The following is an 18,128-nucleotide window of genomic DNA, read 5'->3' as shown; positions in this document are numbered from 1 at the left end:
AACATAATTCAGTGTTTCGTTAAAAACCCTCTACTGAATTGGAAGAACCCTCTACTGAATTAAAATAAAAATATTTGTATATTGATGAGTGCTCGTCAGCCAATAAATACTATTTGTATCCTTTTATTTGAAAAATCCCATCTGAAATTGAACAACTGAATTCAAATTGCTGAAGTCAAAGCTTCTTGAGGTTGCTGTGCTGTGGTTGATGATTTGGAATACTCAGCACAGAGCATTCTTGAGGTAGTAACATGGCTGAGACATCATATTCCACAGTCTGATCATCAGTGTCAGAATTCTGGTTTGTCACTAACCCAGGAAAAGCTGGCTCTCATTAACAGTCCTTCATCAACAATTTTTCTAATTCCGTTATGTGCCAACATATAAAAAAAATATGAGAAATAGGTTGTTTCCCACTTTCCAAAATAAAACATATATTTTTCATATGACTACTAAAAATGATTATTTCAGAGTCCTTAATATTTTCAACTATTCTTCATTCCCAGCAGAGGAAAGAGTCTCATGAGGAGGGAGAACCAGAGCAGCGTGTCCGAGTTCCTCCTCCTGGGGCTCCGAATCTGGCCAGAGCAGCAGGGAGTGTTCTTTGCCCTATTCCTGGGCATGTACCTGACCACGGTGCTGGGGAACCTGCTCATCATTCTGCTCATCAGGCTGGACCCTCGCCTCCACACCCCCATGTACTTCTTCCTCAGCCACTTGGCCTTCACAGATGTCTCTTTCTCATCTGTCACTGTCCCCAAAATGTTGATGGACATGCATGCTAAGTACAAATCCATTCCCTATGCAGGGTGCATTTCACAAATGTATTTTTTTATATTTTTTACTGACCTGGACAGCTTCCTTATTACATCAATGGCGTATGACCGCTATGTGGCTATATGTCACCCTCTTCATTATACCACCATCATGAAGGAAGAGCTATGTGCCTTACTAGTGGCTATATCTTGGATCCTGTCTTGTGTCAGCTCCCTTTCCCATACCCTTCTCCTCACCCAATTATCCTTCTGTGCAGCTAACACCATCTCCCATTTTTTCTGTGACCTTGGTGCTCTGCTCAAACTGTCCTGCTCAGATATCTTCCTCAATGAGTTGGTCATGTTCACAGTAGGGGTGGTGGTCATTACCCTGCCATTCACATGTATTCTGGTATCTTATGGCTACATTGGGGCCACCATCTTGAAAGTTCCTTCCACCAAAGGAATCTGCAAAGCATTATCCACATGTGGCTCCCACCTGTCTGTAGTGTCTCTGTATTATGGGGCAATATTTGGGCAATATCTTTTCCCCAAATTAAGCAATTTAGTTAACAAGGATATCATTGTGGCTCTCATGTACACTGTGGTCACACCCATGTTGAACCCTTTTATCTACAGCCTTAGGAACAGGGACATGAAAGAGGCCCTGGGGAAACTCCTCAGTGGAGCAACTTTTTCCTCACGGTGATATAACGTTTATTTAAATCAAAACCTCATTTTGGTTGATGTGTGTATTTGATTTTCCATTTGAATATTTTTAAAACTTTAATGTTCCCACCCTAAGGCAAATGGTGGCATGTTGGATGTGCATGGTAAATATTTGTTGTCCAGAATTTCATTCCCATATTAACAATGCTCTCTTTTATAAATACCTTTTGATCAGCAAATGCTAACTTAACTTTATTACTTATTTCTGCAACTTGGGGGCATGAATAATACAATGATTTGGTTTTGGTTATCCCTTATTTGAGATTTTTGGAAACCCTTATATTTTGGGCCCATAATCTCAGGCTTTAACATGCCCCAGACTCTAAAGAATTAGCTATTTCATTTCATTATACTCTCTTATGTTTTTTTTTTTGTAAATCCTCCAATTTTTAATAAAAGCTCCCAATTGGCTTTTTTGGTGAGCTACCCAGTTTTAAAATACTATATGGACCAAACAAATGTGTATAGTCAGGGTAAGGTCTGCAAAGGTCACCAGCATTTGTACCCCACTGTAATGGGATAACTCGATGATGAGCATTAAGGAAGGTGCATGACACAATGAGCACTGGGTGCTATATGCAAACAATGAACCACTGAACATCACATCAAAACAATGCACTATACCCTGGGTAATTTGTTTTAAATAAATAAATAAACCCCACTGTCACATCTCTTGACTTGTATGACCTGCCCAGGAAGATAGAAACTACCATAAGCAGATGGTGGGAGGATGAGGAAGGGGGGAGCTAACAGCTGAGTGTCCCCACTGTACACATAAGGGAATTAAGGCCCAGGAGAGGGGTGCCTGTTCATGGAGCAGTGGTCTCTGGGTGTCCCCTGGAGAGCACAGGTTCTTTCCACTGTTTCCTGTTTCCCTAGAACCACACTAATGGTGGTAATTGTTCTGTCTCCAAGACCCCAGGGGCTTTCTGTGAAATGCCTATATGCTTTCCAGGGGAAAAAATGTGCAAGGTAAGGGTCAAAGAAACTTAAAAGCCTCATTTTTGTAAATCTTATGTATCTTAAACAGATTTTCTTTCCATCTTTATGGATATTTTGCTGTCAGGGAAATACAAATCAAAACCACAATGAGATGTCACTTTACACCTGTTAGATCTTTTGAAATCAAAGTATCCAAACTGCTGGTCACCTGAATAAGAGGAAATGTATTACCCTCTGCCCATGATATAAAATGTTACAACAGCAGCTCTGAAGACACAGGGCCCAGTAGGAAATCAAGACTCACCAACCCTCTTCTGCCAACACTGTGTGGTTTTTGCTGCTTAGCCCCCATATGCAATCACAAGTGAAAGCATGCTTCATGCTGGCCTTCTTTGTAAATATAACCAAATTATAGTGCATCTCTCTGAAAACATCACTACTTTCCTACAAATGCCACTCCATGTTCAGCACTGACTATCTACAGATACCCCACCTTCCCAAGTGAAGAATAAAAGCGAAGCTTCTCAAACTTCAGTGTGCATTTCTGTCACAGGAATAAAAGGCAAAGCATAGGGAATATAGTTAACAAGAATGTTGTATGGTGACAGGTGGTAGCTATGCTTGTGGTGAACATGGCATAATGTATAGGGAAGTTGAATCGCTGTTGTACACTTGGAACTAATTTAACATCGTTTGTCGACTTAAATTACTCAAATTTAAAAAAAAAAATCCTGGAGAGGTTATTTAAACACAGGTTCCTGGAATCTACTACCACGAGCTCTGATTCAGTAGTTCTGGGATGGGACCCCCAATTTTGCATTTCTAACAAGTTTCCACATGACGTTGATGCTGCAGATCTGTGAACTACAATTTGAAGAGCACTGTTGTGAAGACTTACATCATGGAAGCTATAGGATCCCATGATATCCTAAGCTATTACCTAACTAGGAGAAACAGAAATCTGGCAAGCAAGGGCCAGTAAAGGGACCTTTCAGCATCTCATTTTGGCCTCACACTCTAATATTCTTCCTAAGGATGGTGTTTCTCAAAGTCTTCCCTTAGAACCACCTGCCTCGAAATTAGCTGTCTCCAGATCTCATGCATGAGTATCTCTGGAGGTGGGGCTGGGATCTGCATCTTTAACGAACTCCCAGGAGGTTCTGCTGAACATTGAAGTTTAGGGACATTGCCCTAGGGCATCTGTACTGGAGGGAGGGAGAAGAGAACTGAGCAATTAATCCTAGTTCAATGCAGGTCTCTAACCTAGAGCTTGGTGTCCTGTCTCCTTGGGCTCTTTCCCTGGTGGGTCGAATGGAGTCTTCCCATCTCCATTTCTGAAGCAGGTGATTTAAGAAGGATAAGAAGTCATAAGCTCCAGGCTCATGACTTTTCTCTGTGTCAGTGAGAGGTTTAGGATCACGGAAGTTGTAGGCTGAATCTGGCCCCTGGGTGTGCTGACAAGAAGCTGAGAAACCAAATCCATACTCCCAGGAGCTAGATGACTTGTGCATGAAGTTCAGAGCAGGACTGAGTATCCTTCATTAGGAGCAGGCGTGTGTGTGTGTGTGTGTGTGTGTGTGTGTGTGTGTGTGCACGTTCATCACTTCTCTATGCTCTCCCTGAAGTCACTTCTTATTACTAGTTCATAAACAGAAGGATACCACACTCACCACTGGCCACTGACTCTCAGACCTTAAACGCTAAACCTTGGGGAGATGAGGAAGAGAGCCAGCTGGCGGCATACAATTAGTAGGCATATCACCAGATCCAGGCTGGGGGCCCCATCTCATTATTCAAGTCTTAGAAGTCAGAATCCTAGTTCTCAGTTGGTTAGTGTTAGTGTGGCTTGGTTCCTAGCTGCTCTTACTGCAGGCACTGTCAACCAGACCTTTCCAATGCTTCTCTTCAAAGTCCCTGATCACTCCCTCCCCTTTAGACAGCATCGTTGATTCCACCTGAAAGTATATTTGAAAGACAACTTCTACTTAGAGAGCTTTGGTTCCTTTTTTTGCTTTACAAAGTACCTATATTACAGGTCTTTTAGATTCTGTTTTATGATTTCCTGCCTGAATTCCCTAATATAGTCTCATACCTTCATAGAAAGCATCAAGCCTTGGGCCCAGGGAAGATTATTCTTTCTTTTATTTTTATCTTGAAGGTATTTTTAAAAAGATTTTATTTATTTATTTGACAGACAGAGATCACAAGTAGGCAGAGAGAGAGGAGGAAGCAGGCTCCCCACTGAGCAGAGAGCCCGATGTAGGGCTGGATCCCAGGACCCTGAAATCATGACCTGAGCCAAAGGTGGAGGCTTTAACCCACTGAGCCATCCAGGTGCCCCGAAGGTATATTTTTTCTACTTTAAATTCAATTGCCAACCAATAGTACATCATTAGTTTCAGAGGTAGTGTTCAATAATCTATCAGTTGCGTATAACACCCAGTGCTCATCACATCATGTGCCCCCCTTAATGCTCATCACCCAATTACCCCATCCTCCCACCCACTGCCCCTCCAGCAACCTTCAGTTTGTTCACTATACTTAAGAGTTTCTCATGATTTTTCTCCCTCTCTGACAACTTGCCATTCTGTTTTCCCCTCCATTCTCTATGGTCCTTTGCAGACCCTGTTCCTTCTATTCCACATGAGTGAAAACATTATGATAATTGTCTTTCTCTGATTGACTTATTTTGCTCAGCATAATAACCTCCAGTTCCATCCACATCGATGTAAATGGTAAGTATTCATCCTTTCTGATGGCTGAGTGATAGTCTAGTGTGTGGAATATTATTACCACACACACAATATCTTCTTTATCCATTCATCCAGTGAAGGACTTCTCAGCTCTTTGCACAATTTGGCTATTGTGGAGATTGTTGTTATAAACACTGGGGTGTAGGTGACCCTTCTTTGCACTACATTTTTATCTTTGGATAAATACCTAGTAGTGAAATTTCTGGGTCATAGGGTAGCTCTATTTTTAACTTCTTGAGGAAACTCCATACTGTTTTCCAGAGTGGCCATACCAACTTGCATTCCCACCAACAGTGAGGGTTCCCCTTTCTCTGCATCCATACAACATTTCTTGTTTCCTGTCTTGTTAATTTTAGCCATTTTAACTGGTATATGGTGGTATCTCAATATGGTTTTGATTTGAATTTCCCTGATGCCAAGTGATGTGGAGCATTTTTTTCATGTGTCTGTTGGCCATTTGTATGTCTTCTTTGGAGAAATGTCTGTTCATGTCTTCTGCCTATTACTTGACTGGATTACTAGTTTTTTGGGTGTTGAGTTTGAGAAGTTCTTTATAGATCTTGGATACTAGCCCCAGTTACATTTTTCTGGGTTCCACTGAAGATAAGACCCTGAGTTTTTTCACTAGAGTTCTTTGCATTTTATACTTAATAGGAGCAATATCACTTCTTGTAGGATGCCTCCTAGGAGTGAGGTGTTTTACATGCATTACTTTATTTAACTCTTTTTGATTCAGGGACTAGTATCCTTGTTTTAGAGAGGAAAACTTGAGGCTCCAAGAGGTACAATGCCTTGCCCAAAGACATGATCTGACAAATAGCAGAAAGGTGATTTTAACCCATTCTGTCTGATTACAAAGCCCATGCTTTGCCCTCTACAGCACACAGCCTGAGTGTCAAAGAAATATCAGTTATTGGTAAGCTGTGGTTGAAGTACTATTGGCCAGAAGGCTGGATGTTGTGGAGTGAGAGTTCATATGTGATCTTTATAAAAAGTTTATGCAGAGAGAGAGAGAGAGAGAGAGAGAGAGAGAGAGATACATGATAAAGTTGTATCCATGGGATTTTTTATTAAAATCTCAAATCCCATAGACTAGGTTAGTTTACTAGTTTAGGAAGAAGTAATCCTAATTATAAAGCATGAGGGAAACTAGGCAGAATGGAGAGAAAATGGGAGAAGTCCAAAACAGTGGCCTATCAGAGGTGTCATTCTCTACCAGGCAGGATGTGGTTGGACTTCATCTGTATACCCAACTTCATCATTGATGTATGTGACCTTTGCCTATATCAGATCTTAATCCCACAAGGAAGTGGCTTTGTGGCACCTGAGCTCTACTCAGTATTGGTCTGTTGAGGGGAGTGAGCAGCCCAGAGGGAGAAATAAAGGAGTCTCATGAAATAGAGGGCAGGAAACTGACACTGATTTGAGCCAACTATCTGCAGGTGGTGCTTCACTAATGTTATCTTCTTGATATTCGCTATTTTCTCATGACTGAGGCTCATAGTCATGTCTCAAATTTGGAGATAAGAAAATTGAGACTCAAAGTGGGTCACTTACCCAGAACTCACAAACATGAGGTGTATTGTCAGAATGTGAATCTATTTCTAATTGGATTATTTTTCTAATATACCACATGGCACTCAGACATGAGGCTCCATCCTTAACAAGAGAAGCATGAGGCTGGAGAATCAGAGCAGCGTGTCCGAGTTCTTCCTCCTGGGACTCCCCATCCGTCCAGAGCAGCAGGGTGTGTTCTTCACCCTGTTCCTGGGAATGTATCTGACCACGGTGCTGGGGAACCTGCTCATCATCCTGCTCATCAGGCTGGACTCTCGCCTCCACACGCCCATGTACTACTTCCTTAGCCACTTGGCCTTCACGGATGTCTCTTTCTCATCTGTCACTGTCCCTAAGATGTTGATAAACATGCATACCCAGGATCAATCCATCCTCTATGCAGGGTGTGTAACACAGATGTATTTTTTCATATTTTTTACTGATCTGGACAATTTCCTTCTCACCTCAATGGCGTACGATCGGTATGTGGCTATCTGTCACCCCCTCCGCTATGCCACCATCATGAGAGGAGGGGTATGTATCTTGCTAGTAGCTGTATCCTGGATCCTCTCCTGTGCCAGTGCCCTGTCTCACACCCTTCTCTTAGCCCAACTGTCCTTTTGTGCTGACAACAGCATCCCCCATTTCTTCTGTGACCTTGGTGTCCTGCTCAAGCTCTCCTGCTCAGACACATCACTTAATGAGCTGGTCATTTTCACAGTGGGAGTGGCAGTCATTACCCTCCCACTAATATGCATTTTGATCTCTTACGGCCACATTGGAGCCACCATTCTGAAGGTTCCATCTGCCAGAGGGATCTTCAAAGCCTTGTCCACATGTGGCTCCCACCTCTCTGTGGTATCTTTATATTATGGGACAATTATTGGGCTTTATTTTTTCCCCTCATCCAGCAGTTCCAGTGACAAGAACATAATTGCCTCTGTGATGTACACAGTGGTAACTCCATTGCTTAACCCTTTCATTTATAGCCTAAGGAACAGAGACATGAAGGGGGCCCTGGAGAAACTCTTCAACAGGGCAAAAGTCTTATGTCGGTGATATCTCCTCATCTTTATAACAGACGTATGTATTCATGTATCTTCAGATGTTAGACTCCTAATCCTGAGGCCAGTATAGAATAAGTGCTCAGTAAATATTTGATAACTTCAATTACATTCTGTTACAGTTATTGTCTCTTTTCCTACCAGTCCTTTAGTATGAACTGTGAATCCTGAGTTGACAGTACTGATTATTGCTCTTTCCTATTAGATTGTGATTTCACATAGCTAATAGAATTTATGTCTCTCCTCTCCTCTGGGAATTTATTAGTTCTTTTCTTAAATGGCTTTTTTTAAATGGCTTTTTGTAAAGATTTTATTTATTTATTTGACAGACAGAGATCACAAGTAGACAGAGGCAGGCACAGATAGAGGAGGAAGCAGGCTCCCCGCTGAGCAGAGAGCCTGATGTGGGGCTTGATCCCAGGACCCTGAGATCATGACCTGAGCTGAAGGCAGAGGTTTAACCCACTGAGCCACCCAGTCACCCCCTTAAATGGCTTTATTTAAGTATAGTTGATGTATAAATGTTATATGTATTTAAAGTATACAACTTGATGTTTTGATATGTACATGTTGTGAAATGATCACCGCAATCAAGCTAATAAATATATCTAACACATCTACATAGTTATCATTTTATTTTATCATTGTGTGTGTGGTGAGGAGATATAAGACCTGTTCTCAGAGCAAACATCAAGTACACAACACAGTATTGTTATCTATAGTCATCTTTTTTTAAAATTTATTTTCAGCGTAACAGTATTCATTGTTTTTGCACACACCCAGTGCTCCATGCAATCCGTGCCCTCTCCAATACCCACCACCTGGTCCCCCCAAACTCCCACCCTCCGTCCCTTCAAAACTCCCAGATTGTTTTTCAGAGTGCATAGTCTCTTATGGTTCACCTCCCCTACCAATTTCCCTCAACTCCCTTCTCCTCTCTAACTTCCCTTGTCCTCCGTGCTATTTGTTATGCTCCACAAATAAGTGAAACCATATGATAATAATCAACATGTGTTGGAGGGGATGTGGAGAAAGGGGAACCCTCTTACACTGTTGGTGGGAATGCAAGTTGGTGCAGCCACTTTGGAGAACAGTGTGGAGATTCCTCAAGAAATTAAAAATAGAGCAATCTATATTTTTAAAACCATTCCAATCAAAATTCCACTGGTAGTCTTCAAAGAGCTGAAGCAAATAATCCAAAAATTTGTATGGAATCAGAAGAGACCCCAAATCACTAAGGAAATGTTGAAAAACAAAAATAAAACTGGCGGCATCATGTTACCGGATTTCAAGCTTTACTACAAAGCTGTGATATAGTGCCCTTCTTCCTCTCTTGTCACATCAGTTGATTTAAAATCTAGTTTGTCTGATATAAGGATGGATACTTCAGCTTTCTTTTGATGTCCAATAGCACAATAAATGATTCCTACCCTCTTGCTTTTAATCTGGAGGTATTTTGGGGTCTAAAATGAGTCTCTTGTAAGCAGCATATTGATGGCTCTTGGTGTTTTTATTTTTTTTAACAATATAGTTTTATATATTTTTATAGTATACATATTAATGCATGTATATATTATTATGCTCAATTAGCCACTGTATAGTACATTATTAGTTTTAGATGTAGTGTTCAATGATTTATTAGTTGCATATAACACCCAGTGCTCATCACAGCACATACCCTTCTTAATACCCATCATGTGGTTACTCCATCCTTCCCAACCTTCCCTTCTGTAACCCTATTTGTTTCCCAGAGTCCAGAGTCTCTCATGGTTTGTCTCCCTCTCTGATATCTTCCCATTCAGTTCTCCCTCCCTTCCTATCATCCTCCACACTATTTCTTATGTTCCAAATATGAGTGAAACTATGATAATTGTCCTTCTCTGTTTGACTTATTTTACTCAGCATAATCTCCTCCAGTTCCATCCATGTTGATGCAAATGGTAGGTATTCATCCATTCTGATGGCTGAGTAATGGGTTGCATTGTATATATGAACCACATCTTCTTTATCCATTCATCTATTGAAAGACATCTTGGTTTTTTCCACAGTTTGACTATTGTGGACATTGCTGCTATAAACATTAGGGTACAGGTGCCCCTTCTTTTCACTACACCTGTATCTTTGGGGCAAATACCTAGTAGTGCAATTGTTAGGTTGTAGGGCAGCTCTATTCCTTATGTATTGAGGAAACTCCATACTGTTTTCCAGAGTGGCTGTACCAGTATGAATTCCCACCAACAGTGTAAGAGGGTTCCCCTTTCTCCACATGCTCACCAACATTTGTTGTTTCCTGCCTTGTTAATTTTTGCCACCTAACTGGTATAAGGTGGTATCTCATTGTGGTTTTGATTTGTATTTTCCTGGTGGCTAGTGATGTTGAATAATTCTTCATGTATCTGTTAGCCATTTATATGTCTTCTTTGGAGAAGTGTCAGTTCATGTCTTCTGCTCATTTCTTTCTCTCTTTTTTGGAATTATGTTATGTTAGTCACCATACAGAATGTCATTAATTTTTGATGTAATGTTCCAAGATTCATTGTTTGTGTATAAAACCCAATTCTCTATGCAATCTGTGCCCTCCTTAATACCTATCACCAGCCTAACTCATCCCCACACTCTCCTCCCTTCTAAAACCCTCGGTTTGTTTCTTGGAGTCCACAGTCTTTCATGATTCATCATTGCCCCCCTACTTCATTTTTCCCTTCCTTCTCTTAATGTCCTCCACGCTCTTCCTTATGTTCCAAAAATAAGTGAAACCATTTCTCCACAGGATTATTTGTTTTTTGGGGTGTTGAGTTTGAGAAATTCTTTCTAGATCTTGGACACCAGTCCTTCATCTGTAATGTCATTTGCAAATATCTTCTTCCATTCTGTGGGTTGCCTCTTAGTTTTGCTGACTGTTTTCTTTGTTGTGTAGAAGATTTTTATCTTGATATCTGTTGATTTTTACTGCAAAAATAATTTTTAAAAAGTTGTATACATGTTGGAATGGTACACCCAGAATAAAATGTTTTCATTTGTTTTGTCTTTAACATCCATTTCAAAAAGCATAAGCATCCAAGTAGATGAAAGGACAGCTACAATAGCAGGATAATTTGAGGAATAATTGCCATGGTTAAAAATCAGAGAAACAAATATTCAATCTCACTAGTAACCAAAGACATGTAAGTAGAACAATATTATTTTGTACATAAGAAATTGTTAGTGATTAAAACCAGCAATGACACTAAGATAATGTGTGGTGGTTAAGAGCATAGACTCTAGGGGTCATGCAAATCTAGGGTGGAATTCTGTCCCCTCCATTTAGTAGTTGTATGACTTTGGTCAAGTCATTGTTCTCCCGGGACCTCAGTTTTCTCACCTATAAAATGGGAATAAGAATAGTTTCTGTGTCCTAAGCTTGCTGTGAGTATCACTGAGATTGTGTAATGAAAGTGTTCAATAATATTAATGACAGGATTAATTCAATGGTATTCATAAAAATCCAGCAGATGTAACATTTTTAGCAGCTGCTCTGTATCAGACATTATGGCTGTCTTACTCTATATAGGCTGCCTCATTTCACTGAGAGTTTAGGACTTAAGGAGTTTGTTTCATGCTAGGATTACTCTGTTTAGGAAAATCACCAGCAGAAATAGTCATATTATAATTTATACTCCTGACATCTCCCTCAATCCAGTTCTACCTAGGGTATGGAACAGGCATTAAACTGTCTAGTACATAAGCATGAGTTCCTAGGAGGCCTGCCGCTCAGGCTGAAGTGCACTGTATCCCAGCAGGAGGTCTCAGAATCACTCTCCTGAGATCCACATATGAGCTTAACCCCTGGGAAAGAGATGCCCTCTTTCTGTTCCCCCAAGACCTAGCCAGAGTTGGCTGGAGGACAGGCTGCACGATGACACTGAGGTTGGCTCTAATGAGCACTTTGGGAAATGGTGTTCCAGGAGCCTTGCCATTTGCGACAACATGGATGGAACTAGAGCGTATCATGCTTAGCGAAATAAGCCTTTAAAACCCTGACAAAGATTCTTGTCTTTTCAGGCCTAGGGGAGTCAAAATTAATCATACACTCCATGTTCCTAGTGAACCCCAGACTCAATAGACCCCATCTTCACTGACTGAGTCTGAAAGGTCCCAGCACTTCCTCATTGTGAATTATCAAACCAAGAGAGAGAAATGGAAAATCTGAAGATGCCTGACACTGACTCAAGGTCTCACAGGTGAGAATCTGGAAGGGATCACACACACACACACACACACACACACACACCACCCTCTGTTCATAACCCAACAGCTAAGCACAAGTTTCCTGGGTAGATATGAGCTAAGTCTCTGCCTAGGATCACAAGCTTTTCTATGAACCAAAGAACAGAGGATTAAATGTTCACAGAAGCTTCTAAGGTCCCAGTTTCGACAAGGCCACTATCAAATGCCCTCTCACACCAGCTCCCTCCAAACCCTAGGAGAGCAGAAGAACAGAGTAGCTACTTTCAAACCCAAGGAACCAGAGCCTTGCTCCTTTCACCTTCCTTCCCCTGAAGAAATATCAGAGAGATGTGGTACAATTGCAGGGGTGAAGGCACAGGATCTAGAGGCACACCTGTGTTTGAATATCATTTACTAGTTATCTGAGCACACCAAATATCTCTGAAGCTCAGTTTTACCATTTACAAGGTTGTCAAGGATACCTACTTTGTAGCCTTGTGAAGAGTAAAGACAAAACCATGAAGGTGTCTGGTATTTAACCAGTCTTGACAAATAGGGGTCATGACAAGAGGCCAGGACAACTGAAGTATAAGCTCCTAGAGCAAATAATAGGTGCTGAAGAGCAGAAGGGGAAGAGGACAAAGGAGAGAGAGTGATGGAGGCAGATGCAGCCCCCTCCCTGTTTAGGGAGGGGAGGTCCTAGTGATGGGATATCAGAGACGCTCACTGGCCCCAGTTTATATACCCTGTGCCACCATTTAAGGAAGGGCACAGGGATGGGAACTGAATGGTGTGGTCAATTTCTAGAGATTGGGGAAGGCAAGTAGAGAGGAGGCTCTTTTGTCTGTGTGTGTGTGTGTGTGTGTGTGTGTGTGTGTGTGTGTGTGTGTGTTTTGGGGGAGAGGCAGCAAGGAAAATCATCTATTTCCTTTCCAACTGGTAAACATAAATGACTTTTCCAATCTTGCCTTCAAGATTATGCTCAATTCTTACCTCCTGCTATAGCCCATACTGACTTCTCTGGCCAAACTAATCTCTTCTCTGGACCCTACTGTAACACAAAAAGCAAAATTTGCATTTGTATGGGTATTGTCTTGCCTTCCAGTGTTCCATGGGTGTTTTCTTTCATCCCCAGTGAGATTTAATATTCTCATTGGCAAGGTCCATGTATTTCCCCCCCTTCCAATATAGTTCTGGCTACACAGATACACATCTGTGACTGATCTAGTAATTAAATGCTAACATATGGAAGGGCTTTATCTGAACAGATAAGAAGAACTACAAAGGATGGGAAAACCAAGCCAAGTGAACCAAACAGCTGTTTCAGACTTCCTCCTTCTGGGACTCTCTGAGAAGCCAGAGGAGCAACGGCTCCTATTTGGCATCTTCCTGGGCATGTACCTGGTCACCATGACAGGGAACCTGCTTATCATCCTGGCCATAAGCTCTAACCCACACCTTCATACTCCCATGTACTTTTTCCTAGCCAATCTATCATTAACTGATGCCTGTTTCACTTCTGCTTCAGTCCCCAAAATGCTGGCCAACATTCATACCCAGAGTCGGACCATCTCATATTCTGGGTGCCTTGCACAGCTGTATTTCCTCCTTATGTTTGGTGGCCTTGACAACTGCCTGCTGGCTGTGATGGCATACGACCGCTATGTGGCCATCTGCCAGCCACTCCATTACAGCACAGCTATGAGTCCCCAGCTCTGTGTACTAATGCTGGTCATGTGCTGGATGCTAACCAACTGCCCTGCACTGATGCACACTCTGCTGCTGACCCGTGTGGCCTTCTGTGCCCACAAGGCCATCCCTCACTTTTACTGTGATCCCAGCGCTCTGCTGAAGCTTGCCTGCTCAGACACTCGCATTAATGAGCTGATGATCATCACCATGGGCCTAATGTTCCTCACTGTTCCCCTCATGTTGATTGTCCTCTCCTATGGCCGCATTTCCTGGGCTGTGTTTGGCATCTCAACTCCTGGAGGGCGATGGAAAGCCTTCTCTACCTGTGGTTCCCACCTCACAGTGGTCCTGCTCTTCTATGGGTCTCTGATGGGTGTTTATTTACTTCCTCCATCAACTCACTCGGCAGAGAGTGAAAGTAGGGCTGCCATTCTCTACATGGTGATTATCCCCATGTTAAACCCATTCATCTACAGCTTGAGGAACAGAGACATGAAGGAGGCCTTGGGTAAACTATTTGGTAATGGAAAAATGTTCCTCTTACCATGACAGGGATGTCTGATCCTGGTATTCCAATCAATCCCTGCCCTTCATTATTTCAGTGATTCCACCATTCTGACTGATTTTTAAGGGAAGATTATCACTAACTCAGGGTTAGGGATGTGATGAAAAGGAGAGTTCCACTCCTTTACTTGACTCTAGAATGAGAACTTCTGTCTCACTCTCTCTCTTGATCCCAGTGAAGCATCCATCACTAAGGGCAGGACACCATTCCCCCTTCCTCACTTCTAAAACCAGATTATTAGTCAGAGTGGACTAAGGGATATGATTCATGTTCTACAGCCAAGTAACCCTCCCCTTGTGTTCTATGGCACAAGGTAAAGGGATAAGAATACAAACATGTACTGAGTATCTATCAGGTTCCTTACTGTTCTTCATAACAGTTCTTTGAAGTAGGATTGTGAAAAGTGTGAGTCAGAATGTAAACAGCTTCCCCAAACCAGGTAAGCTTGATTCCAATACCCATCCTCTTTTTACCACACCACATTGTGGAAATCATGACAAATACTGAATGATCATGATAAGAAGTAAAGAATTAAATTAATATATAATTTCCATAATATTTATTTCTTTAACTTAAGAACACTCCTTTCTCTTATTCTAGAGGAAACAGTCAATATTTATGTGTGCCTACTGTGAGCCAATTTCCTACTAAGTACATGATTTATCCTCTGAATTTTTTCATAAAAAAATTAAAATACAAATACAAAACCATAAATCAAGTGTGCTGGAAATTTTAGAGCAATAATTTGAAGAAAGTTAGTCTGGTAGAAATGGGTGTTCCAAGAAGTCACAAGCTTAACAAAGATTATCTTTTTGCAGTGGGATTACAGGTTACAATTTCATTTATTTATTTATTTATTTATTTATTTATTTATTTATTTATTTATTTTTCAGCATAGCAGTATTCATTATTTTTGCACCACATCCAGTGCTCCATGCAAACCGTGCCCTCTCCAATACCCACCACCTGGTTCCCCCAACCTCCCAACCCCGCCCCTTCAAAACCCTCAGATTGTTTTTCAGAGTCCATAGTCTCTCATGGTTTATCTTCCCTTCCAATTTCCCTCAACTCCCTTCTCCTCTCCATCAGGTTACTATTTTTTAAATATTTAAATTTTTTGAAAATTCTAGTTAAAAATGTTCCCAATATAGATGTTTTTGGAGGCAGGAAATGAAATTTGAGGGCTGGCACAAAAATATTCTAATGATTAGCAAGTCACTCCAGAGAGATAAAGAAGTACCCCCAAACAGAGCTCTCCAAAGTTTCAAGGTCAAGTTCATCCTGGATCAAGTTTTTATTTTTATTTTTTTTTTCCAAAAGACTTGTTTATTTATTTTAGGAAGAGAGAGTGAGTGGGGGAGGGGCAGAGGGTGAGATAGAATCTCAAGCAAACTCCCCACTGAGCCTGTGGCTCAATGCTGCCTGGATCAAGCTTGCTTTTTTTTTTTAAAAAAAAAGAGGGTGTATGGGGTGCCTGAGTAGCCCAATCTTTTGAGCATCCAATTCTTGGTTTTGGCTGGGGTGATGATCTCAGGGTCATGAGTTTGAGCCCCATGTCAGGTTCCATGCTCAGTGTGGGGGCTGCTTAATATTCTCCCTCTCCCTCTGCCCCTCCACCCCACTTTCTCTCTCTAAAATAAATAAATAATTCTTTTTAAAAAGGGAGGGTGTGACCTTTTGATGTCTCCTACAATAGGTCTTGCTTTGAAAGGAAGATCATGAAGGAAGAAGACTGCACCTGTGTACATTTCCCTTTGACCATCATCCCTTCTCCCCTCTGTCTTTTCTTCTTGGAGAGAAGAGGTAGGAAGAACATGACAGCCAGGCAAACCAGACTAGAGCCTCCTGGCCTTGAAGTAGGTTACTTGGCTCTGACTACAGCAATCTACTACCGCAATTTCCAGTAAGAAAGCAAAGCTTAAAAGAGCAAGTTTTGTGTTTGTCAGTAAGCCCCCTTTTTCTGGACCAATTTCCTCCCTGGAATATTCCCACCTCCGTCCTCCTGTCATCCAGGTTCACCATGCTGTTCACCATCTATTCAGTCTGCTTCCTGCCCTGTATTAATAGACTACCCCAGATCAAACTCCCATTCCTGAAGCACTGAGCCAAATATGATTATATCCCTTAAAAGACAGGCACTCAATTTGTAAGTAAGGTTCTTCTTTCAGAGGACCATTCACATTTTGGAAGGTGATCTTTTTAAAACAAATGGATCTCAAATGGATAGGATATTTCTGAAGGTATTTTTGAGTCCAGAAATTTTAGATGCAGGAACATAGCTAAATATAGGGTGGGTACACCCTACCGCTTTCTCCTTTCCCCATGTTCTCAACTACAACTGCCCCTTGTAAGACTCAGAAGATAAAGGGGGATACTGTTCAGGCAAAGTGAATGAATTGGAAAGGAAGCCTGCATACATACTGTAAATCGAGACCCCATAATTTAAATAGTCACTGGTGCTTTACTTTTTTCCTAGAAGTTACATATGTGTCACCTGTCATTTTAATCAAACTTTAATATGTGTTAATTAGTAAAAGTGTTTCTTTTGTATACAAAAATTTAGAGACTTTAATGACATATCCAAGAATTCCACTATATCTTCTGGGATATAGATAGCTAATTACAACTAATAAAATTCTAAGAATGGAAATAGTCCTTCATATAGTACAGAATTACAATGGAAAGACTTTTGGAAATAACACCACTTTAAAATACTGGGTTTAAAATAATTGGGTTTTTAAATGACAATAATTGATGGTGTATAAAAGCAGATAAAGGAGATATTCTCAAGTGCTACTGAAAGTATAAATTGGCATAGATTTCCAGGAAATAAGTTCATAATAAATATTATGAGCACAAAAATATTTGTGCCTTATGACCTACTCTTTTCAAGGAAATAGTACAACAGTATTGTTAAGAATTTATAAATAATGATGTTAGTCATAAGAGATACAGAAACCACCCAAATTTCAACAACTGCAGCTTGGTTAATTAAATTATACTATGTCAGTACAATGGATAGTGTGTGGACTTTCCAGTTATTTGATAACACATTTTTAACATAGAATAATGTAAACAGGTCTTCCATGACATACACTGGGGCTGTGTCCTGATAAGACCATTGTAAGTTGAAAATATCCTAAGTGGAAAATTCATTTAATACACCTCACCTCACCTACTGAGCATCATAGCTCAGCCCAGCCTACCTTAAACATGCTCAGAACACTTACATTAGTCTACAGTTGGGCAAAATCATCTAACACAAAGTTTATTTTATGACAAAGTGTTAAATATCTTATGTACTTTATTGAATAGTATACTGAAAATGAAAAGGAGGATGGTGGTATGGGATGGAATGGTTCCAAGTGTATGGGTTGTTTCCCCTGCTGATCACATGGCTGACTGGGAGGTGCTGCTGCTGGCATCCCAAGAGAGCATCATGATACGTGCCACATATTGCTAGCCCAGGAAAAGATCAAAATTCAAAGTACTGTTTGTACTGAATGCATATCACTTTTGCATCATGTACTGTGAAAAAATCATGAAGTTGAACCACCAACCATCTGTATTCTGCTACAAGGGAAAGAAGTAGGGTGGTTTTTAAAGAAAATGAAGTACTTAAAAAAATAAAAGTAATTATTCCATCTGTATTAGAAATCAGTTGTGATGTTTTCATTTGGCACTGAAAACTTTCCTGTCTAACTACACAAGCATAAGGGGCCTGATATCATAATTATTCCAGCATTAAGTCTACACTTCATTATCTATTTTATTAATCAAGGTTCAGGGTAGCAATAAGAAACCACTTTGGTATTTTAAGCAGAAATTACGCTAATTTAGGAAATTGGGTCCTTACAAAGTCATT

At 40.8% G+C, this 18,128-nt stretch overlaps 3 protein-coding genes across 3 annotated transcripts; all 3 read left to right on the top strand.

Moving 5' to 3' along the window:
• The first annotated feature begins 522 nt into the window (after window positions 1-522).
• LOC116570435 (olfactory receptor 1J2) lies at window positions 523-1,464 on the top strand. Its single transcript, XM_032307566.1, has one exon. It carries the CDS (start codon window positions 523-525, stop codon window positions 1,462-1,464), a length of 942 nt encoding a protein of 313 aa, XP_032163457.1.
• A 5,389-nt stretch (window positions 1,465-6,853) lies between these two features.
• On the top strand, window positions 6,854-7,795 carry LOC116570436 (olfactory receptor 1J4). Its single transcript, XM_032307567.1, has one exon. The coding sequence runs from the start codon at window positions 6,854-6,856 to the stop codon at window positions 7,793-7,795; it is 942 nt and encodes a 313-aa protein (XP_032163458.1).
• A 5,456-nt stretch (window positions 7,796-13,251) lies between these two features.
• LOC116570905 (olfactory receptor 1N2) lies at window positions 13,252-14,247 on the top strand. Its single transcript, XM_032308523.1, has one exon. The coding sequence runs from the start codon at window positions 13,294-13,296 to the stop codon at window positions 14,245-14,247; it is 954 nt and encodes a 317-aa protein (XP_032164414.1). The 5' UTR covers window positions 13,252-13,293.
• The last annotated feature ends 3,881 nt before the right edge of the window (window positions 14,248-18,128 follow it).

The sequence above is a fragment of the Mustela erminea genome, chromosome 12 (genome assembly GCF_009829155.1).
Source record: "Mustela erminea isolate mMusErm1 chromosome 12, mMusErm1.Pri, whole genome shotgun sequence".
In the NCBI taxonomy this organism is placed as follows: Eukaryota; Metazoa; Chordata; class Mammalia; order Carnivora; family Mustelidae; genus Mustela; species Mustela erminea.
The sequence above is the reverse complement of the archived record's forward strand: the minus strand, read 5'-3'. Positions and strand labels throughout refer to the sequence as shown.

Excerpts from the sequence above, each read along its gene's own strand:
- LOC116570435 (XM_032307566.1), top strand. The coding sequence starts at position 523 with ATGAGGAGGGAGAACCAGAGCAGCGTGTCCGAGTTCCTCCTCCTGGGG.
- LOC116570436 (XM_032307567.1), top strand. The coding sequence starts at position 6,854 with ATGAGGCTGGAGAATCAGAGCAGCGTGTCCGAGTTCTTCCTCCTGGGA.
- LOC116570905 (XM_032308523.1), top strand. The coding sequence starts at position 13,294 with ATGGGAAAACCAAGCCAAGTGAACCAAACAGCTGTTTCAGACTTCCTC.